Raw genomic sequence first — 23,207 nt, forward strand, 5'->3', positions numbered from 1 at the left:
CGCTGTCATCTATCTGCAAACATCTATTTGCCCCTTGATCATGTGTTGAATAAGTTGCACAAAGCAAGGTAAAAAGATGAGAGTTGCTGCAGCACATAAAAGCAAAAAAAGCATTTAACTCATACTCCACCAGATAACCACCAAAACATTTCTCTCTCTCATCTTTTCCGTGTTTGCACCAACACACAAGCTCATTTTTTATTCCCTTCATTATTTCTTTCGCTATTTTTCCATTGCCATCTATTTGCAAACAGCAGTTTGAGTCATTTAATTTCCCCACACATTAGTATTGATCCACAACCCGCTGAAACCATGGGAATCCTGTCACTGGCGTCGAGGCGTTTGGGATTAAGTTCCTGCATTTTGAGACATGTTCCTTCCTCTTTGATTTTTTTTTTTTTTTTTTCCTCCCCTTTAGGGAGTGTAACTACCAGAACATAACAACCCAAAGCTGGGTGCAATTTTGCAACTTTTCTGGTGCCTGTAAGGAGCTGTGCTCCCAGGGTTCATTATGAGGCTGTCTTGAAACTGGCTGGTGAAACAGGAAAAACAAGAAACCCGACCTCGCTGCAGTGCTTAATTGAAGTGCATTTATTGACTGTTTTTAAGTTCTTATAGCAACTGTGTTTGCTGAGAACTGAGGGCTCTTGGCTTTAGTTCACCCTCAACAGACAGAGCCTTGACAAAAACCTGCCACGCTCCAGGGCTGGACTGGGGTTGGGCTGGAAGCTGCAGCTGGAGATTGGAGATTTCCTTCTCCTTGTGATGTTGCTCAGCTTCTCTCCCTCTCCAGGACTCTCATGTGGGATGAAAATCCTGGAGGTAAAGCAGGAGCATCAGACCGGGCGTGTTCTTGGTGATTTCTTGGTGCTAGGGCAAGCGACCTGAACCAATAAAGAGAATAAACCCCTTTGCTAAAAGATCTCAAAGATTCTTCAAGCTGCAAACCTTTTGGAGAGTCTGGATCATCACATCACGCTGAGGAGGGAGGACTGAGAGAAATCCAAATCAGTGCCAAAGGGAGCTGCAGCTGGATGTCTGCTGGGAAATCCACCTTTGGTACAGCAGCGCTGACCCTGGCGTGTGCTTAATGCTGCTGAATTCTTATCCCCATGGATCTGCACTGGAAATTCAGGCAGAAAGCTGATGAATTCTTATCCCCATGCATCTGCACTGGAGATTCAGGCAGAAAGCTGCAGCCTGTGACCATGCAGCAACCTGAAGAGCAGATCCTGGCCTCCCTCAGCAGGCAGTGGTGCCTCCAGCCACGATCCACTGAACTCTGCCCGGTTTTGTCTGGGTTCAGGGAACTTGTTCCACTGGCAGGAAGGGTTTCTGAGCTTTTTGCGTTATCTCCCTGTGGATCTTAAGTGGGGAGTTGAGCACGATTGAGAGCAGCTGCCTGATGAAAGGGACAGGGTGAGAAGGCGTTCTGCAGGAGGCAGGAGGGCTGGAAATCAGCCCTGGAGTAGATGGAGTAGATGGAGTAGACAGATCTGGCCCTCCCTCCCCTGGTGCAGGAGATAAAGCTGAGCTGGCAAGAAGTGCAATGAGACATTTTTGGATATGATGTCATGCTGGTTTCACCTCTAATCTAGCTCACTGTAATGTTGAATTAAACTGGCTGGGTTGGTGGGTTTTTGTTATTGTGGTGGTGGTTTTTTTCATGTTTTTTTTGTTTGTTTGTTTGTTTGTTTGTTTGTTTGTTTTTTGTTGTTGTTGTTGTTTGGTTTTGGGGGTTTTTTTTGTGGGGTTTGTTTTTGTTTTTTTTTTTTTGGTTTTTTTTTTTGTTTTGGGTTTTTTTGGTTTTTTGGTTTTCTTTTTCCCCAAATAAGTTTTGGAACCCTTTTGGCTTTGCAGAGCTGCTGGTGCTCAGCACAGAGCGAGGCAGGTAAAGGAAGCCTCTGGATCCTCGTGGTTCCAAACCTGACCCAGAGGAGATGGGGTTCGGTCTGCGATGTAAATTTATGCAGATGACAGCCATTAGTTCTGTTGTGTGTTTGTTTTTCTGCTCGCTGTGTAAGGAACAGGCAGCTGCTCTGAAGAGAACAGCCTGGGAATTGCAGATTTGTGCCCAAAAAAAAGCTTTAGGGGCTGAAAGAGACTGACTGCCAGTTCTTTTGGAGTGGGAGGGTGGGAGTTGTTTCACCACCGGCCACCAACCTCTTGGCTGCTCTTTCCTGGCATTTTTTAGCAGATCCTCATGCCATGGGTTGCCAGGAGCAAAGCTCCACGGCCAGGAGGGCACAGGCACCAGCAGCGCTGAATTGGTTCGACACAGAATTTAAGAATTTATTAAATTCTTAATAAATTAAGAATTTATTGATAAACCCGTGGTTAAATCAGTGTCTGTGTCTAGGTTTTACAAACATTGAGCATTCCCAGGGATGAGTTCTGTCCACCTGAGCCAGAACACCTGGAAAGGCCTGTGGGAGTGGAAGCTTTTTACACTGACGTGATTTTCGTGGACACTGTGACCTGTGAAGAACCTGCCCCAGCTCTCTGGGATCCTCTCACCTCTCAGGTGACAGGGACAGAAGCTGGGCTGGTCTCTGTGCAACCAATTCAGAGCATGGAGTGGGCCAGGAATTTAAAACAACCCTCTGTGAGGGCAGGTTATTTAAAAACACATCAGGTCTTCAGGCATCTCTTGGTGACATTTATTACATAGACTGGTGCTGGGACGCCAGGGTAAAATCCAAGGCCCAAAGACATCTGTGCTGCCTGCAAAATGCCCTTTCCACTTTTTCAACAGCCCTCTGGTCAAGGCTGTTCTGGAGGGGCTGGAACTGCCCCTGCATCAGTTATCAGGGACATGGGGAAGGTTTGGGGTCAGGTCGGCTCCTGGCGTAAATCCTTTGGTTGCTTCACACTTATTGCAAAGCAGACCTTGAGCCTTTTTGAGAAAAACAATGGGAAAACTGCTGGGGCTCCCCAAAGTAGCATTTACCCCACCAGTTCGAATGTGCTGAAAGGATGGGATTTTCTGTGAACTTTTCCCAGACAGTCTTGCCCATTTTTCTTTTTTTTTTCCTCTCCTTCTCTTTGAGAGGGGGAGGAGTTGTGTCTAAAAAAACAAACCCAACCTGTCGTTCTCAGCCCTGCCAACCTGTCAGTCCAGCCATGCAAGAAGAGAGGGAGAGAAGACAGAGGAAAAGAAAGGAGGGAGTGAAGCAGAGATTCTTTCAAACCTCAGCGGGACGTTAAGGTAAAGCCCATTCCTCGCGTCCTTAATTACGCTTTCCCCTGTGTTTGCGCACGTAAACAGAAATTCTGTTTCCTTAGAGAGCTTTAAACTAACAAAACCCCCCGGGTGGGAATGAACTGCTTCTCGTCCTGCTGGAGGGGTGTTTCGAGCGTAACCTGGCAGCTCTGGTAGCTGTTGTTTGGAAACACGGTCTGTGTGCCCGGAATTCGCGTTAATTTGAATATTAAAGGGAGGCAGAGCTTGTTCGAGCCCATGTTCGGGGAGGGTGCTAGGCTGTGTAATTGCAGGGCTGAGCCAGGCTCTAATTACCGCGGATCAGGGTGAGAACTCGTCGGAGAGGAGGGAAATCCTCCGGGAGCTGCCAAGAGCAGGGCTCCCTCACCTTCTCCTGGAGCTCGGGCTCCTGGCTGTGGCAGCATCCTGACCCATTTTGGCATCCCCTGCTTCCCTTCCTGTCCCCTCTGCCCGCTCCTGGAGGAGCTCAGCGCCCTCTCGGAGATTCCTGAGGGTTCCCTCGGGATTCCAGGAGGGCAGAGCAGCCACAGGCGCTCTCCGCTCACCCCGAGGGCTGCAGAATTTGGGAAAGGGAGGTTGGGAGCGAGCCAGAGGCATCGCCCTGCCGAGGGGTTTGTTGGCATGGCCGAGGGAACAGGAATTCCATGGATCCGAGTGTCTGTGCGTGACCCCGGACCTGTGCGCAAGGGTATCCGTGCAAGGAGCCTGCTGAGAGGCTTTGCCAAAAAACCCCAAAAAAACCCTTGGTGGTACCTTTCTGAGCAGGCTGGGGATGAGGCAGGGCCCCACGAGAGGCAGGATTTCCTCTCCTCGCCCTCTCTGGGGTTTCCACTCCTTCACCTGCCCAGAGCAGCTCACCTGGCGCGCAGAGCGAGCTGAGAGGCGGCAGGGAAAGGCAGCGCAGCTGTCCCTGAAAGGCTGGCAACGCCTTTGCCAGGGCTTTGCTTACACAGTCCTGGCTTCTGCACCTTCCTTGTTGTCAAACTTCCTCAAATCCTTGTGCCTGTGCTGCGGGTCGAAGCTCTTTTCCAGGCGGTGGATTTCCACCACAAGCCTGGAAATCCAGAGGGGATCCGAGCTGTGAGGGCTGCTCTGCGCAGGTAAAGACCTCTGCAAAGTCCTGGTGTTCCATCATTTTCCTTTCTTCTGGGATCGTGTTCTCCTGGGAGCCCTGACTCATTCCCTGTGGGGATGGTGATAACAGAGTGTGATTATAAACACTTAATAAACAGAAATACCTTTTTGTAGAGTGTTTGCTGTAAGTACTGTTGTGAGCTTTCTTGCCAGAGCTGGAATGGAGAGGGAAGTGCTTTTTCAAGTGAATGTAGTGGGTGGAGAAGAGGAAGTGAATATTTAAGTTTTGGTGGAGAGAAACTTTTTTACTCCTTGTTACCGTAAGAGAAATTAGTCACTGAAAGAAGGAAAGGAGGAAAATCAACTTTCCTGATCTGCAAAGGCTCCGCTAATGGACCCCACAGCGCTTTTCCATCTTTTTGCCTCTTTCTCCTTCTCTTCTCTTCTCTTCTCTTCTCTTCTCTTCTCTTCTCTTCTCTTCTCTTCCTCTTCTCTTCTCTTCTCTTCTCTTCTCTTCTCTTCTCTTCTCTTCTCTTCTCTTCTCTTCTCTTCTCTTCTCTTCTCTTCTCTTCTCTTCTCTTCTCTTCTCTTCTCTTCTCTTCTCTTCTCTTCCTCTTCCCTCCATGCCACACTCCACGACACTTCTGGGCTTTTCTGAGACCAGAGCAGACACTCTGGTGCCCTCTCCTAATATTCCTGCTCAGGAAAAGGTGTGAAATTAGCATCCAGATAAGGAGATGGAGATGGGTGCTGCTAAACCATCCAAGCCCCTCCGAGCTGGGCCAGTCGATCCATCGCTGACAAAGCCAGGATTATTGCAGCGCTTGCTGAGGGATGGTGTGGCAGCCCCTGGCGAATGTCAGCTCATCAATCAGAGTCAACCAGCTGCAAACTCGCTAAATTCAGGTAATACCAGGGCCATCCATATTTTGGATGGGCTTCATTAGTGTGGGAACAACTCTGTGTGGGAATTACCAGCCAAGTCCTCCCCAGCATTTCTGTTCCTGCCACTGCAGAGGCAGAAAGAGCAGGGGCTGATGGATTTGTTCGGGGAGCTTCTCCTAAAGAACTAAAACTTCAGCTAAGGACTCGTTCCCAGACAAAAAAGGTCGAAATCTGAGCCAGCCCTCTGCCAGCAGAGGTCCTGAACAGCTGGTGGAAAGGTCAGGTGGAAAACACTGAGAAAGTTTCTGCTTTTCACCAGGATGCTGCTCCTTCACCTCAGTTTTAAAATTAAGAGCTAGACACGGTTAAGGGATAAAATAAAGGGGTTTATTTCAGTATTTTATAGGGGTTTTTTGGTGCAACAATTTGTTAAGGTGGGATACACTGAAATGCACCTATATGGTAGATTGCGCCTCTGATTTTATGGACCTTGTAAATCAGCGTGTTTAACAAAGATGCTCTGATGAGAGGCTTGAATGAATAGTGTGACATCTTTTTATCTTAAAGTATTTTCTCTTAGATGGGTTTGAGTTTATATGGTTTACAGGTGGTTTTGGTGTTTTAAGACAGCGATTTCACCAGGATGCTCCTCCCTCACCTCAGCGTTCCCTGATGTGACTGAAATTCCGGGGGCTGGCTGGTGCTCTGCCCCTTTTTCTGTTATTAGTCACCTTTCTTGCCCAATATTCTCGCCCCCAGCTTTTGGTGAGAGGTTTGGTAACAGAACACCCCTTTCCAGTAATTCATTGTGCAATTAAACCGCTACGTGATAAATACAAACGAGCCCAACCAAACAAACGCCGCCTCGCGTTTCTGCCCGCTTTTAAGCCAGGATAAGGGCTGGATTTGACTCTTCATCTTCTCATCTCCAGTTGTAAAACAGGACTCGTCTGTCCTGCCTGGCAGGAGGCAAAAGTGGAACTCGAGAAGTGGCCGTGCTGCGTTTCACAAGGAGCTGTTCATTTCTTGTTTTCCAGCCATGATTCCATCGCTGGTTCCTCTTTTTAGAGCAGATAAATTCATGTTCTGAGGGCGCAGGCAGGGGAGGGTAATCTTCAACTCCTCTGCTGCTCTTTGTGGTGACGTGGTGGGGTGGAGAATTGGGAGGGTGGAGAGGGTTTCAGCCCTTAATTTCCTGTGGAAAGGTTCAGCTGAGGAACCATTGAGTTCTGGGGTTCTCCTTGCTGTTGTGGTACAGGAGAGTGGGTCAACACTTCCCGGAGAAGATCTAAGGACTGGCATTTGATAAAAACCGACAGTTTGGCAAACTGACAAAAAAGAAAGGTAATTTTGGTGAACAACCATTTTTTCAGACTGGTTTTCTTGAAGGGAAAACCAAGACAGGCTCACAGAGCGGTGTGAAAGGACTGACACGGATAAAAGAGTAAAATTTTGCTGGAAAACAGCTGGAAAATTTCCATGTTTAATAAAGGCATTTCTGTTCCTGAGACAACTTCACAAAGCATCTCCATTTCCTTTCAAAATATTCCCTCCCAGACTGGTTTCAGATTGGCCCCAAATTTTGTGCACATCAGCATCGGGGCACTGCTTTGGAGTGGCAGAACCTGCATCTCCTGGCCCTGCTCCCTCCTGACTTTACAGACCCCATTTTGGATGGCCAAGTGGCCCCTTTTGCTCTGCAGGAAACGCTGATCCCCAGCAGCCCTGGGACAAGGAGCAATTTCCTACCTGGCTTCGTCCCACTCGGAGATAGATGAGGACAAATCTGAGCCACGGAGATGATGTTCGCTTAATAAAAGTGGAGGCCATAAAACACAGGCCGCTTTCCACCAGGAATCTCAACGGGGAAATTCAAATATTTCTGTTCCCACTCAGAAGCCTTCACCAGCTGTTTGACTGTTCATGAAAATCCTTTCAGTTTTCCACAACTGAGTGAGGACGCTTTCCAGGAGCGGCCTGTGGTGAGATTTCCAGTGCACTCTTGCTCTGGATAGACTTAGAGTATTAATCTTTTCATGGTATTTTGTCACCACAACCAGTTATTCCACAAAGAAATGAGGCAATCGCTGCCTCATGCAAAAAAAACCCCAAGTGACCCTCCAACAGCTCCAGCGAGTTTCTGTTGTTCGGGCCTCAGAAAGGTTTTATTTGGACTTTTTCAGCGGGAATAAGTAATTAGTGCCTTGCTTTATCTCCAGCCTGTTCAAATGGAGTGCAGCGATCTCGAGGCAGTTTTGGATGGAGGTGCAGTTGCCCTGGCAACAATCGGGAGTGAAATCAGAACCTTTTGAGCAGCCAGTGGAATGCAGTTCCACTCCGATGACAATGGGTCAGAGCGCTTTCATGGGTAGAATGCAATCCGGTACAATAGGATTTATTGCCACTGTGACATCAGATCGACACTGTTCCTGCAAATTCTTCAGCTTGTGACAGACCTCGGCTGAAATCTGAGCGGTGGAAAAACTTGTTAATCGCTTTGTTTTCCAAACCAGCCACAGCCTGTGTGTCCCAGGGGCTTGGGAGGAATATCTTCCAAGAGAGTGAAACCCAAGCTCCCTGCACAGAGCCCTAAAGAGTGGCTGTCCTGGACACCAGGAACGGTTCTGAGAACCCAAAGCTCCTCTCTGCAGGGTGCTGAATGTGCTGGCCCAGATCTGCTGGAGAACTCCCTCGCTTGCCGGGTTTTATATGGCCAAAACAATTCCCGGCGATTTCCAGGATGGTAATTCAGGCTCTTAAACCTGATTGCAGCTGCTGACAGACAAGACCTTGCAGGAGCAGGTCCTAAAGCAACGCTGGAAGAAAAGGTTCCCTGTTCGCTGTGCAGGGGCAATATTTCATCCCTCCTGCCTGGATGCTTTTCCAACTCCTGCAATAAGGATCCTTTCATTCTGGAAGATTCCAGAGCTCTTTCTGAACGGATACAATGCCCAGGTCCAGGACAGGAGAATGTGCTGCCTGCAGCTTTAAGGAAATGCAGGTTAGGGTGCCAAAATCTCTCCCTCCACCCCTGAACCAAAGGGCCAGAAATGCTGGCATCCCTTGGGATGTCCCTACAGACCTCTGCCACACAGAGAAATCCAGAGCCACCTGTCCTGGTGGCATCAGAAATGTCCCTCAGCACTCATTTGAAGTAGGTGGCCCTTGAACCTTCTACCGGTTTTCCTTTTGAATCAATGGAGGTGGTTCCCATTCAGTTTTTAATTTGAAAAGCAGATTATGATTTTTTTTTTCTCAGTCATGCGGCTGGTACCCTGCACATCCTTTCATTGTTGATAGGAGGCTTTTACAACAATCAAGCCCCGAGCTGGAGAGTTGTTCCTCTCCTTGGAATTAGTCCTGGAGAACAATTGAGCCAGACAATGACACAACCTCGTTCTTGTCTTCCTCGGTGGGAAAAGGGCTCGGAGATTTGCCCTGTCCATAAACAGCCAAGGGTGTGGAAGGCGAGGAGTGACCTCAAAGCCGGGTTTTACACGGCAGAACAAAGAGATCTCCGGGCCTGATTGGAAAAACACCCCGAGAGCAAATCGATGGCTTAAGATCACGATTATCAGCACACGTCACAGCTGCAGCCCCTGGCAGCTCCTTCAGACACCAGGAACGGAGTCCTGGGTGGCTTTGGTAGGGGACATCGCTCCATCCTGCAGCCCTGGGCTGGGCTGGAGGCGCTGATGCCTCAGGATTTTGGGTTTTATGTTCCTCATCTGTTTGTAACCCTGCAGCTCTTTAGTGCAGAACTCCAAACTCAACACACAGTGGGAGCTGCTGCTTCCCTGTTTTGGTCACACACAGCAATTCCTCTCCAGCCCTGGGGATCAAGGACACCTCACTGCCTCAGGCCCTGAGATGGAAACAAAAGTGAGTTGGGGGAGCAAACTGGGGGTAAATGACTTCATTGCCTGAAGCTGTAATTGGGAGATTCACCCCCAGTCTGCAAATGGACCAAAGTTATCAAAGTGTCAAAACCTGTTGTTTGTTTTGGGTGGGATTTATCTGCCCTAAATGTACCTGCAGACCCTTCGATAAACAGAACTGCTTTTTACTCCCCTACTTTTGTCTGGCCTCTGTTTTCAGGTAGCCTGAAGAGGTATCAGCTCATCCTCACGGATGTTTGGGGCCATTATTGCTCTCAGATCGCTTTCCCTTTGTTCCAGCACTCCTGGCATTGTTCCAGCGCATCTGAGGTCGCTTTTTCATTCTCCTTAGTCCGCACTTTCTTTCCCTCTCGTGATAAGCTTTGCAGTTGCTCCCAAATTAAGACACCCAAGTGATTTTTTTTGTTTGTTTGTTTAGTTGTTTGGTTGGTTTTGCTGTTGTTATCTGCCTTGCGGTTGCTCCCAAATTAAGAAACCGAAGTGATTTTTTTTGTTTGTTTGTTGAGTTGGTTTTGCTGTTATTTTTTGGTGGGTTTTTTTGTTTTGTTTTGTTTTGGGGGTTTTTGTTGGTTTTTTTGTTTTGTTTTGTTTTGTTTTGTTTGTTGGTTTGTTTGTTTGTTAAGGTTTTTTTTTGTTTCTTGGCTTTGGGGTTTTTTTTCTTTCCTGTGGGAAACACCACTTTGTGTTCTTCAAAGACTCCCCCTCCCGGAGATCCTCTCATCCCGAGGTGATGGAGCTCAGCACCACACAGAATGTTCCAGAGGAGGAACGCCACCAGCCTGAGCTCGTGATTTGGGGCTGGGCAGGCCTTGGCAGGGATTTGGGGATTCCTTAATCACCTTTGGATTTGTGTGCATCTGGAAGGACTCTGGCTCTGAGCGGGAGCAAGCGATGCTGCAGCTCCATTTCGTTCAGTGAAAACAGGAGTGAAAACGACCCAGGAAAAATACAGCGCACAAAACAGGATAAATCTCCCACTGAGGCTGTGTGCATCGCTCCTGAATTTAATTTAGCCTGGATGGTCCATCATTTATCCAACTCCCAACTAATCTGGAGTGAGTCGGGGGACAGGGACAGTAAATTTCAAACCAGAGGGTGAAATTCTCTTTAGCCACGCTCTTGCCTCTGGTGACAGCGGCTCTGTAAAGGTAACGTGGAATAAATGAGAGTGACATTTATTTCACAGGCCCACGGCACCTGTGAGGCCAAACAAAAAAGTTGTCTCTCAAAACAACCTTTGGGAACTGCTTTGGCAATAAAATCAACCCTACTGCAGTTTAGATATCGTTTTTGTGTGTGTGTGTGGAGTGTTGACACTTGCAATGTAGCAGGTTTTTATTTGATGTATTTTTGTTAACACGGGCTCTGATAAGATCTGCTCGCTCCTTCACAATGTTTGCCTGGAGAAGTAAAACAGGAAAATCACGGCTGGCTGAGCAGCTTCGTGGCAAACAGCTTGGAATGGGCTGGATTCCCATCCAGGAGCTCCTTCACTCAGCAGTGCTGGGGGAAAATCTTCCACACAAAGGGCAAATCACGGAATTCCAGTCCTGGGCTCTGAGGGGCACGAATCAGCCTCTGTGCAAGTCACAGAGAGGCAAAAATCCCCCTTAAAACAAATCCTTAAAATTATTATTTTTTCTTAATTAAAGGCAACTTCCAGATATATTCATTTCTCACATCTACAGACCTGAATAAGGGGGACAGGAATATTGGAATATCCCTGGCATAAGAATGTTGGAATAACCCTGGATAAGGTGCATGGGAATATTGGAAAATCCCTGGGAAAGGGGCACAGGAATGCTGGAATATCCCTGGATAAGGTGCATGGGAATATTGGAATATCTCTGGATAGGGGGCACAGGAGTATTTGAATATCCCTTAATAAGAGGCACAGGAATGTTGGAATATCCCTGGATAAGGGACAGAGGAATGTCAGAATATCTCTGGAAAATGGGCACAGGGATACTGGAACATCCTTGGCTTGAGAATATTGGAATATCCCTGGGTGAGGGCCCCAGGAATGTTGGAATATCCCTGGATGAGGGGTCCCAGGAATGTTGGAATATCCCTGGGTGAGGGCCCCAGGAATGTTGGAGTATCCCTGACTGGGGGTCCCAGGAATGTTGGAATATCCCTGGCTGGGGGTCCCAGGAATGTTGGAGTATCCCTGGCTGGGGGTCCCAGGAATGTTGGAGTATCCCTGACTGGGGGTCCCAGGAATGTTGGAATATCCCTGGGTGGGGGTCCCAGGAATGTTGGAGTATCCCTGGGTGGGGGTCCCAGGAATGTTGGAATATCCCTGGGTGGGGGTCCCAGGAATGTTGGAGTATCCCTGGCTGGGGGTCCCAGGAATGTTGGAGTATCCCTGGCTGGGGGTCCCAGGAATGTTGGAGTATCCCTGGCTGGGGGTCCCAGGAATGCTGGAGTATCCCTGGCTGGGGGTCCCAGCTGGCAGTACCGTGTCTCGGCGCTGTGCTGGCCGCTCTGGCTCCCAGCTAGCCGCAAACAGGAAGGACAGGAGCTCGCTGCCTGCCTCAGGAAGCTGAGCTGCTCAGGGTGACGTTCAGGAAGCTGTCCCCGAGCCTGGAAGAACCCTTTTGGAATATCAGCTGCTGCCCGCCCCCAGATTCCCAGATTATTAATAACCTGCTGTGTTTTGGGAAGGGGCAGAGCAGAGTAAGGGAGCGGAGGGGGTTGGCTCCGTGAAATGAGTGCTCAGCACTCCCTGATCTCGTTCTGTCATTGTTCCTGCCCCGCCGCTCACCTACTGCTGATTGCATTAATTCATTAATTACATCACGGCCGGGCAGAGCTGCAACAAACTGTTCTCCTGCTCCGGGCCAACAAGGGCTGGGAGCGGGGAAAAGTTCCTCGAGGGATATTGCTGGGGCTCTGAAGGCTGAGGGAAATCCATGACGTGCAGTGTGGGGTGGAATTCGCAAAAGGGTGGGAATGATCACCCAGAGTTTCATTTCTTTTATTTTTATATTATATATATATATATGTTAATATATATATATGTTAATATATACACTTTTTTTTTTTTTTTCAATATTTTCTTCTGCTGCTGAAAGGATTTTTGTACAAGAAACGCTGGGGGTGTCAGCTGCAAGGTGATGAATGCAGAGCTGTGTGCTGCTGGAGCCCTTGGTGACCTGCAGCACTCACTCGGCTCAGCTGAAGGGATGGGAAGAAGAAATTTTTGCTTTTTGAGGGAAATTTGAGCCTTTTAAAAGCTTCACTCCGGTGGCATGCAGGGTGTCACTGTGGATGTAGGGCTGAAGTTTCCATTGGGATGTGCTCCATCTGTGCAGGCAGCACAAGGAGTGCTCCTGGTCACGGTCTGTTATGGGAACCCCTCTCCTCCATCCTGCTCCCCCAGGGCTGGCTCCGGGGTCAGTTTTGGGGATTTTGGGCTCCCTTTCCCCTTGCAGAGCTGCCCTTCGGTGACCTGTGGGGATCTGAGCTGACAAACATTGAATATGTTGGCTTAAACTGGCAGAGGGCAGGGTTAGATGGGATTTTGGGATGCAATTCCTGGCACAGGGTGCCCAGAGAAGCTGGGGCTGCTCCTGGATCCCTGGAAGTGTCCAAGGCCAGTCTGGACTTGGAGCAGCCTGGGGAAGCAGAAAGATTGGCTTTGAGTGCCAGGAGAAGTCCCTGTGCAACAAAAAGAGTGAGAGGAAGGAAGGAAAGAAAGAAGGAAGAGCCTTAATGCTGTCCCACAATAGATTTATTTAGGTTTTGTGGGTGGTGGATTTTTTTTTTTTTTTAAGGAACGAATGTTGGGGCCAATCCCAAAGCAGCTCCGAAGGTTCTGACTTGTCACATTTCTGGTCTCTGAGCTGAAACCCTTCCAGGGTTACACAACAATGACTAAAACTGGAAACCTTTCAGATCGTTTCCAAAATGAAGCAGGAAACTGAGGTGATTGCTAAAGCAACACTGGAGAGAGAGAGAGAGAGGCATCACTTCTGTGTTTGGGGGTGAGAGCGAGCGCCCAATGTCATTTGGAGGTTTGGGGTTGTTTTCCTTCTGATTTGATCTCAGGACAGAATTATCCTGGAACCCAGATCTTCGCATTGTTTTGCTTAATGTTTTACAAACAGGCTGTTGAGTGAAGTTGTCACCGGACAAAAATTCACCCCTATTGTTTACACAATGGGAAAAGGGAGTCATAAAAGGGGTGTAGCAGCAATTTGTTAGGTATTAGGTTACGGTGCAAGAGGGATTATCCTCACAAAACACTGAGCCCTAAACTCCAAATATCGGGATTAAATTGACAATCCAGTGAGAGGCTCAGCTTGATGCTGGAGGCTTTGAAGTGGCTGTTCTGAGCGAGCTGACAGTCAGGAGTTCGAGTTGTTCTGGCACAGCTGCTCTGCTCGAGAGGAACTACACGAAAATACAAATATGATAAGAAAATCTGCTCCTGCTGGTGTTTGATTTGTGGCAGCTCTTCACTGGGTAAAAGGAGGCACTGGGTTTGCACTCCTTTATGACCTTTGAGATACAGGAATTTCCTCCCATATCTGATCGGGGTGGAATTTTTAAAGAACACCAGTTTGGGGGTTCAGTGTGGAGGTCCCTGAACACAGATCTTGGGGCAGTTCCATGTCTCCCTGAGAATTTCAGGATCCAACACAGTGAAACCCTGGCCTTGGCTTAGACAATTAAGAATTATTCTGGTTTCTGGACCCTGATACACTTATGCTTTAGAACAACACTCTGCCATTGAATCTAAAGAAATCTTTTGAGATTTCTCTGTCTCTGCCTTCCTACCACACTGCCTGGCTTTGCTGCTTTATTTTTATCACTGACAAACTTCCATTTGAAGGGGGGAAATACATTTATGAGAACGGTGAGCAAAAATACTCTGAACTCGAGCTGTGCTGCAGTGCAAGGGGAGGCTCATGATATGCACAAACATGCCCAGAAATCCAGGAAAGAACCCAGAGAAAGTAAAAGCAAGACAGAAAATGGGGAGGGTTTCTGTGTCAGTGTTAGAGGAAGGTGAAAATGCTTCCTGGCAACATCTGAGAGTCATTTGCAGCGACAGATCCCTGAGCTTTAGTGAGCAGAGAATGTTTTTGAATCCTCCCCCACCCCCTTTGTTAATCTTTACCAGGTAACAGGACCTCTCGTGGAATTGCAGGGCTTTCTTAGGGATGCCTCCAATATTTCCAGTTTGGGAAATCAGGCTTTTGAAATTACTCTGAGTGAGGTTGAAGGTCATCAGTCTGGCTGGGACTCTGCGGTCTTTGGTAATCAATTTGGTGATAATCAGATTCTTCTGAGCGTTCTGCAGCAGTCAGAGTGCCTCGGCAAGGGGAGGGGGAAACATCTGGGTTCCCAAACTCCCCGTGCTCATCTGGAACAGGGAAATCACGTGGTGTCCCCAGGAACGAGGGACAGATCCTAATGCTGATGTACACGATCCAGGAGCACTGGAGGCTGGTCTTTGGGCCTGAATGTTCTGAGCAACAGCAGTGTCAGAGAGTTACTAATCATCATGCACGATTATTAATTGTTATGGTCATTATTGCACGAGAGACTTGAAGAGGTGGCCTTGAAAAGTGCAGGTTTGGATTATGTTTAAGCGCACCCAAAATACTGGGCAACATTTTTTGATGCTTTGGAGTGGCTGAGGAGGTTCTTTCCAGAGATTTTAGCTCATCTGAGGCAGTCTGCACTATGCAGTTTGGGGTTTTAGCTCACCTGGGGCAGTCCCCATGTGCAATTTCAGATTTTAGGTCACCTGGGGCAGTCCCCATGTGCAATTTCAGGTTTCAGGTCACCTGGGGCAGTCTGCACTGTGCAGTTTGGGGTTTTAGGTCACCTGCAGTGGTCCCCACTGTGCAGTTTGGGGTTTTAGCTTGCCTGGGGCAGTCCCCATGTGCAATTTCAGATTTTAGGTCACCGGGGTCAGTTTCCACTATGCAATTTCAGATTTTAGCACACCTGAGGCAGTCTGCACTGTGCAGTTTCAGATTTTAGCACACCTGGGGCAGTCTGCACTGTGCAGTTTGGGGTTTTAGCTCACCTGGGGCAGTCCCCACTGTGCAATGCCAAATGCCTCAGAGAAATCCAAGTTTTAACAAAGTCAAGAAAACTTAACTCGGGTCCTGGGAGCAATCCTTGTCTGGTAGCCCGGCTCTGCACTGGTTCTTTTTGGCTCCATCCAGCTCCAGGGCTGGATATCTGGTTTTGGTTTAGGGAGCTCAGCATCATGTTCCTTTTCTTATTGTGGCCATACTCAGGACTGTTTCCAGAAATCCCAACCTGTTCCATGGCTTCGTCTGCCAGCCCAAAACTCATCTCAGACATCCACTGGGGCATTTCTATAATTACAGCTTGTACTTAGGAGAAACCCTGCGCAGAGCCAGAGATGTCAAAGTCGTCTCCTGGCTGTGGCAGAGGAGCAGAAAATCAGAGCGGCCCTTACTCCATTGTGTGTGTCACCATCCAAGGCTCTTCCCACCAAAATCCAAAGGTGGTGCCAGTGAAACGCAGTTTTGGAAACGTGAAGATTTTCTGTTGGTGACAGCAGAGAGTGGGGTCCTCTCAGGAGCCTTTGACTGATGAAGCTGAGTCCCTTGGAGAGTCCTGGGATGTTCGGGAGCGTTTTCAAGGATCTCAGGTTTGAAGCAGTCAATAAGAAAAGCAGCAGGATCATGGAATATTGAGTTGGGAGGGATGAAGGATGATCTAGTCCAGCTCCTGGTGCTGACACCACAACAATCCCAGCCTGGGCATCCCTGGGAGCGGTGTCCAAACTCTCCTGGAGCTCTGGCAGCCTCAGGGCCTTTCCCATTCCTCTGGGGGAAGAACCTTTCCCAAAATCCTATCAAAAACCTCCCCTGGCCCAGCTCCAGCTCCAGCATTCCCTGGTTCCTGTCCCCGTCAGAGAGCTGGGATCGGAGCTGCCCCTCAACACAAGGCCCTACAAATATTTTTATTCTCTTTTGATCATACTGGCTCCTTTTATTTAAGATTATATTGGCTCCTGATTACACTTCACTTCATTTTCACACCTCACATTATGAGGTCCTTGAAAAAACACCAAAAAATCCCAACCCTCGACAGTTTCCAGCTTTTGTTTGTTGTTAAACACGACTTTGAAAATGTTGGGTCAAGCGTCTTCAGTAGACCAGGCTGCACTGTTTGTTTAAAACTCTGAGTAAAGCAAGTCATATGAATGTTTCCAAAGACCCTATTCCAAGAAGTATTTTTGGAAACATTAATGTTGTGTTTTTTAATGAAGGCCACATTCTGAGGCTACGACACCATATGTCACATTCATTTCTGGACTGGAAAAAAAAAAAAAAAAAGGGAAAAAAAAGAGAAAAAAAAAAGAAATGGAAACTATGTTTGGCTTTCAAGTGTTTTTGGATGAATGTCTCTGCATGCTTGTCATTGTTCCTTGGATGAGGAGAGAGTTCTTGGGCTGTTAATCCAGTCCATCCTATATATTTTACACTCCGTGGGCCTGACTCTCCTCTGCCTGGAATTGTGTGCAGTCATTTCTGCTCAGGCAAAGGGAGTGAAGACCTGAGGAAAAGAATTCTCCTAGGAAAGTTTTTTTTTTCTGAAATTCGCTTTTCTTAAATTCATTTTCCATGGATTTCTTGGCTCCATTGAAAACCTACATCCGAACGCTGAAACCGGCTTAAAAATGGGAAAAGAGCTTGCCATTTTTCCATCAAAAACTTGCACTTTCTGGAAGAATAATGACAGGTTTACCACAAAAATATTAGGGTTTTTTTTTTTTTTTCCTTTACGACTGTCAGTTAGAGCCATGAAATTAGCAAAAAATTGGAATTTTGCTGCTGTGTCCCCATCACTTCTGGCTGGTTTGTGTGTTAATGGTTGGGATGTCGTGGAATGAGCTGGAGACCTGCAGGAAAAGGACTTGCCTTTTTAAATTATATGTTTTTTCTTGGATTCCAGGTCATGAGGTGTCAATTTCTAACATAATTCTTGTTCTTGGTCACTAAATATGGCCCAGGACTGGCACTTCTCTGCTCTGACAGAGGGATCTCCTAATCTACATTACTTCCTAAATTTGTGTCACCCACAACTTCCAATAACACCCTCCATATTTGTTTCAAACTCATTAATCAAGATTTAAATATTTTTGGCAGCCGGATATTTTCTTGTTTGCTTTAAGGAAGGATTTCAGAGGCTTTCCAGGACCTCAGAGGGGTTTCTTTTTTCATTTGAAATGTAAATAATTTTCTCCAAATTGAACAAACATGTCTCTGTAGCACCAGCTCAGTCAAGTTCACTCCACGAGAGCAGGTTTTTCTGGGCAATGCTGGAACATAAATAATGATGGATGATCGTGTGCTTGATACATTTTTTGGTTAAAACACAGCAGCACTGAATTTCCCTGCCCATGAAGTTTTACCTCTAAACAAGGGAGTTTTCCTTTTTTTTTTTTTTTTTTTTTTTTTCCTAATGGAGGAAAGCAAGGAAAATTGCAAAAAGCAATTAATTACCTCCAATATTTGGCCAGATTTAAGTGGTTTGTGCCATTTGTGACTGCTCAGGGGAGCTCATCCTGCTTATAATGTTGCTTCATGGGATCATTAAAGGAGTCACTCACAATAGAGTCATCACAAAGGTTTTGATTTCTCTTTTCATCTACAGACCAAATTTTAGGGTTGATAAGGACATTTCTAACTTGTTGAATTTGTAGCTGTCTCACGTTTCCAGGCCTGGTTTTGTGTAATGGATGTCACAACCTGTACCCTTCCAAAAATTATCCGTGAGTAAATGGGATCAGATTTGGAAATTCAAATAAAAACAGACTTTCTCCTTTACTTCATAGATTTCCAATGAAGAAAGAAAACAACCCCTGGGACCTTCTGTAGGCTGAGGCAGAGATGAAGAAGATGAATGACCAAAGTGGCTGCTACAGGCCCGTGAATATCCAGGGAAACAAGGTCAGTTACCGCGGCACCTGTCGGGACAGCCCGGAAAAGGAGGTGAAAAAGCTGCAGAAGAGATTTCTCCACAAGGATGGCAGCTGCAACGTCTACTTCAAGCACATCTTCGGGGAGTGGGAGAGCTACGTGGTGGACATTTTCACCACGCTGGTGGACATCAAGTGGCGCCACATGTTTGTGATTTTCTCCCTGTCCTACGTGCTCTCGTGGCTGTTCTTCGGCCTGGTGTTCTGGCTGATTGCCGTCCAGCACGGGGACATATTCAATGATGAGGAGGTCACCCCGTGCGTGGCGAACGTGCACAGCTTCACGGGAGCTTTCCTGTTCTCCCTGGAGACCCAGACCACCATCGGGTACGGGTACCGCTGCGTGACCGAGGAGTGCTCGCTCGCCATCCTCATGGTGATCCTGCAGTCGGTGCTGAGCTGCATCATCGACACCTTCATCATCGGCGCGGCCTTGGCCAAGATGGCCACGGCCCGGAAGAGGGCCCAGACCATCCGTTTCAGCTACTACGCCGTGGTCGGGCTGAGGGATGACAAATTCTGCCTGATGTGGCGCATCGGGGACTTCCGGCCCAACCACATGGTGGAGGGCTCCGTGCGCGCGCAGCTGCTGCGCTACAAGGAGGACAAGGAGGGCAGGATGACCATGGAGTACCGGGACCTCAAGCTGCTCAACGACCAGATCATACTGGTCACGCCGGTCACCGTCGTCCACGAGATCGACAGCGACAGCCCCTTGTACGGCCTGGACCGCAAAGCTCTGGCCAAGGACAACTTTGAGATCTTGGTGACGTTTGTCTACACGGGTGACTCCACGGGGACTTCCCACCAGTCGCGGAGCTCCTACGTCCCCAGAGAGATCCTGTGGGGCCACAGGTTCAACGACGTCCTGCACGTCAAGAAGAAGTACTACAAGGTGGACTGCTTGCAGTTTGAGGAGACCACGGAGGTGTACGCCCCTCACTGCAGCGCCATGCAGCTGGAGCGGAAGGAGCAGGAGTGGAACCGCGCCGAGAAGACGCGGGAGAAGCAAGAGGAGAAGTCGGCCCTGGAAATCAAGTCCAGCCAAAAGTCCTTCAGTGCTGTTGCCCTCGTCACCAGTTGTGAGGATCCTGAGGAGCCCGTGACAGCTTCCAGCCAGCCTCCTGGAGAGGCTTCCTACAGGAAGGCGGCTGTCACCTTGAGCAGACTCTCCATAGAGTCCCAAATCTGACTTTTCCTGCCATTAAATCCCCTCCCAACAAATTCTCCCCTCGTAGCTCCTCGAATACAAACAAGGAATGGCAGTATTTGTATCCGAGACCTCGTGCCCACGCTGTCACATGCTGTCACACGCTGTCACGTGCTGTCACACCCTGCTGGGCTGCTGTGGGCACGAGGGAGCAGCTTCCACTTGGGATGCCCAGAGAGCCGCTGCACTTGAGCAAACCCTGAGAACTTCCTTCCCCTGCAGGGACCAGGGCTGGCCGTGCCCAGGGACACAGGATGACCGTGGCAGGGCACACAAACCATGCCCTCTGCCCTCTGAGTAGGGGTTTCAAAACTGCCTCATTGGTTTGGAGAGCCCATTCCCAGTGCCTCCAGGAGGCTCCATTATCCCAACAGATGATTCCTCAGATGCAGCCTCATCCCAGAGCTCCTCTGGGGAATCTGTGGGGCTGTTCTGTGTAAGACAAAGGAATAACTGACCCCAGTGTTCCTGGGTGGCTTTGGACACCTGTTCACACCCTGCCCAGTCCTGTGGGATCCACTGTGGGATCCTGGAGAGCTTTCACTCCCTAATGATGAGCCATTCCCTGAGGTGCAACTGCCTCAGCAGCTGGAGAAATACAGGAGATTAAAAAAAAACCAAAAAAAACCCCACCAAACAAAAAAACCCACCACATACATACATACATACATACATACATACATACATACATACATACATACATACATATATATATATATATATATATATATCTCAAACCAAGACCTCCAGTTTTAAATCAGCAAAATCAGGTTGAGCCTTGAGAAGATCATGTCTGGAGTGAGCTGTGCAATATTTTATATCAAATCCTCTTTCATTTCATTTCATTTTGCTTTTCTTTTTATGTGTTGCACTTCCTTGCAGAGACAAAGATCAATCTGCAGAACAAACAGGGTGATTTTGTCAAAATGAGAAATGCTTGTCTGAGACGGCTGTGCAAAAATGATCCTTCACGGAGAGATCCAACAACTCCTCTGTTGGCTCAGACTGGGAAAAAAAGGAAAATGTTGATGCTCTGAAGGTGTCTGTGACGCGGAAGTTCCGCGCTCTGCACATCCCTGTAATTATTTAGTGAGCAATGCCTCATCATGCTTTTGCCCCTGATGATTGCAGTTCATTTGCGTTGTGTTTAATTATCCTGCAAATGTAAAATAATCGTATCGGAGTTTGTGGTGCTGATCTCTCCTGGCCTTAGCAGCAAAGAAATTCAGTGTTTGCCTGCTCTCCGTGCTTGCTGGAACTCTTCTCTCTCCACAGGGGAGTTCACTCCACCTTCCTCAGGTTTTTAGGGAGCTGAGGGAAGCAGGATGAATTTTCCTGGAAATGCTCATCCCTCTCCATTTATTGCTGGAGGAGATGAAACGACTGCTGTGGAAATGCTGCCTAACTTTAGGCTGCTAAAATTAGGTCTGACGAGTCATTCACATCATTCTGACTAATTAATTGGGTTTTTATGAGCTCATCACATTTAATGAAGAAAAAAATAGCCTGCTAAGTGTTTTGTTGGGGGTTTCCCCCCCCCCCTGCAATTTACTCCACATCGTAGTAGTCTTGGTGGATTATTTGAATGTATTTCTCTTTTGATAGCACTTGTCTCTGGATAAACGTGATCCCTTTAGTTAAAATGAAGCCTGGAGGGTGTTGGTTATTCCAAAACTCATTAATTATCCTATTTTATGTGCTGATTCATCAGCAGCAGCCACTTTTAAGTGCAGTAAAAACCATCTTCTTGTATCCTGGATTTAAACACTGGCAGACATGGGGGAAATAGTCTAGAAAAAAAATGGCAAGGAATGTAGGAAAATGTAGGAAAATGTGGAAGGGTCTGAGTACTTCTGTGGCGTTGGAAAAAACACCATTGGGATTGAATAAAATAGAATATCACCTTCCAGACATGGGAATTAACCCTTCCACTCCCCTCAGATCCTGGCTGGGATGATTTTATTTAATGCTGGGCACCTCTTTTTGGGAAAGACCTGGAGGAATTGGGAGGGAATCGGGAGATGTGGAAAAGCTGTCAGTGAGGAAGGAGGGAAATGGCTCACGGTGTTTGAGTGCTAAAAAGCGTTGGGAGGCAAAGGTCTCTCAAACACGGAGACTGCATTTGGGAGGAGGGGGGGATATCTGGGGCTGGGAGAGGATGGGACACGAAAACACGGGATTAAACTGGGAGGAAAGGGATGGAAGATAATCAGGAAACACTGAACGAGGGTGAGGGTGACAGAGATAAGGGTTTGTAACCTCGGAGGTGGCTCTGGGAAACCTGATGGAGGAGGAAGCAAAGCTGGTAGTGAGGCAGAAAAGCCAGCCTGGAACTTCCCAATCCTTCCCAATCTCCCTTGGAGAGAGAGCCGCCCTTAGATTTCAAGTATGTGGCACCTCACCTGAGGGAGAGACCCTGGGAGACTGCTCAGGGAGAGCAAATGTGTTCCCTCCCATGAGGCTTTGCGGTTGATATGTTAATCAGTTAGACCTCATTGGTTCTTTCCCTAATTCCGCCTTTTTACCCTACCTGATTGGTCCATTTTCAATCCTTCCCCTGATTGGTTCATTTCTCCTTTTTACCCTACCTGATTGGTCCGTTTTCAATCCTTCCCCTGATTGGTTCATTTCTCCTTTTTACCCTACCTGATTGGTCCATTTTCAACCGTTCCCCTGATTGATTAATTTCTCAATCCTCCACCTGATTGGCCAAGTTGTGTAGCCCCGCCCTGCCCCAGCTTACCTATGTAAGTCCCTGCTCTCTCTGGTTCCTTGTTTTGGACCCATTTGAGGAAGCAGCAGAATAAAGGCTCCAAGGAACCTCCAGACGAAGACCCCTTCTCTCCTTTTGCGTCACCCTGAAAGCTCAGCTCACAACTGGGCTGAAATCACCAGGCTGAGCTGAAATCACCAGGCGCTTGCAGACGTGCCTGTGTGACCAGGTGCGTCCCTCTCTGGGGACGTCGTGGCGCTGACCGCCGCTGCCCGCCGCGGCATTCTGCTCTGCGATCCCGCGATTTCCATCCACAGGGCGTGTCCCGCGTGGACACAGCTGCGCTGCTGGCTTTGCAAGAGCTCACCCACGGTGTTTGCTCCATCTCAGAGTAAAGGGACTCAGGGAGGTGAGATATTGCTACGTAAGTGACCAAAATCCCCACATTCCTTCCCAAGGTGCCAGTTCCGGGTGCTGGGTGCCAAAGCAGTTCCCGCTGTGAAGCTGGGGAGCTCAGCTGCCTTCCCCTCCCGAAGTTCTCTTCCCCGTGAGCCTCTGGAAAAAAATTCTTCCTTTGCAATGGCTTCACTGGAAATGAAAGTACCGGGAGATTTAGGTATTAGTCCTGTGGTTTTTGGCACAGAGAGATGCAAATAATAAATACAAATCCATGGGTATGGCTGGTAAGGTGTGCCTGAGTCGGCTGATGAGGGTCAGGAAGAAACGTAATTCATGGGCACGTTAATTAATAAAAGGCTACTTTATATTTTCTTCTACTTTTATCTCCAGCCTCTGAAACCAGCCTGTGCTGGAAAGAGGATGCTGGGGAACCACTGCTCTCAACCAACCTGGCTGTTTTTCTGTTTGCTACTTTAATTTCATTTATCTCAGTACAAACACTGTGTATAATAACAATGAATAGCAAAGCATGCACCTTTTTTTTTTTTTTTTTTTTTTTTTAATGAATAAAGACATCAAAATAAAGAACATTCCTCTGCTACACACCTTTTGAGAGCACATTGGGCTTTTTTTTTTCTGTTCAGCTACAAATTTTAAGCTTCCATATCCAGCTTCTCTGGGCAGCCTGTGCCAGGACCTCACCACCTTCACAGGGAATAATTTCTTCCTGATTTCTCATCCATCCCTGCCCTCTGGCAGTGGGAAACCATTCCCTGTGTCCTGTCCCTCCACCCCTTGTCCCAGTTCCTCTCCTGCTCTCCTGT

General features: G+C 47.9%; 1 protein-coding gene across 1 annotated transcript; it reads left to right on the forward strand.

The window, feature by feature from the left end:
* Window positions 1-3,097: 3,097 nt before the first annotated feature.
* KCNJ16 (potassium inwardly rectifying channel subfamily J member 16) lies at window positions 3,098-22,927 on the forward strand. Its single transcript, XM_040082006.1, has 2 exons — window positions 3,098-3,208; window positions 17,918-22,927. The coding sequence occupies exon 2, from the start codon at window positions 17,973-17,975 to the stop codon at window positions 19,251-19,253; it is 1,281 nt and encodes a 426-aa protein (XP_039937940.1). The 5' UTR covers window positions 3,098-3,208; window positions 17,918-17,972; the 3' UTR covers window positions 19,254-22,927.
* The last annotated feature ends 280 nt before the right edge of the window (window positions 22,928-23,207 follow it).

Source organism: Hirundo rustica, chromosome 18 (genome assembly GCF_015227805.2).
Source record: "Hirundo rustica isolate bHirRus1 chromosome 18, bHirRus1.pri.v3, whole genome shotgun sequence".
In the NCBI taxonomy this organism is placed as follows: Eukaryota; Metazoa; Chordata; class Aves; order Passeriformes; family Hirundinidae; genus Hirundo; species Hirundo rustica.

What these genes read in the sequence shown, in the direction of transcription:
- KCNJ16 (XM_040082006.1), top strand. Translation starts at nt 17,973, where the DNA reads ATGAAGAAGATGAATGACCAAAGTGGCTGCTACAGGCCCGTGAATATC.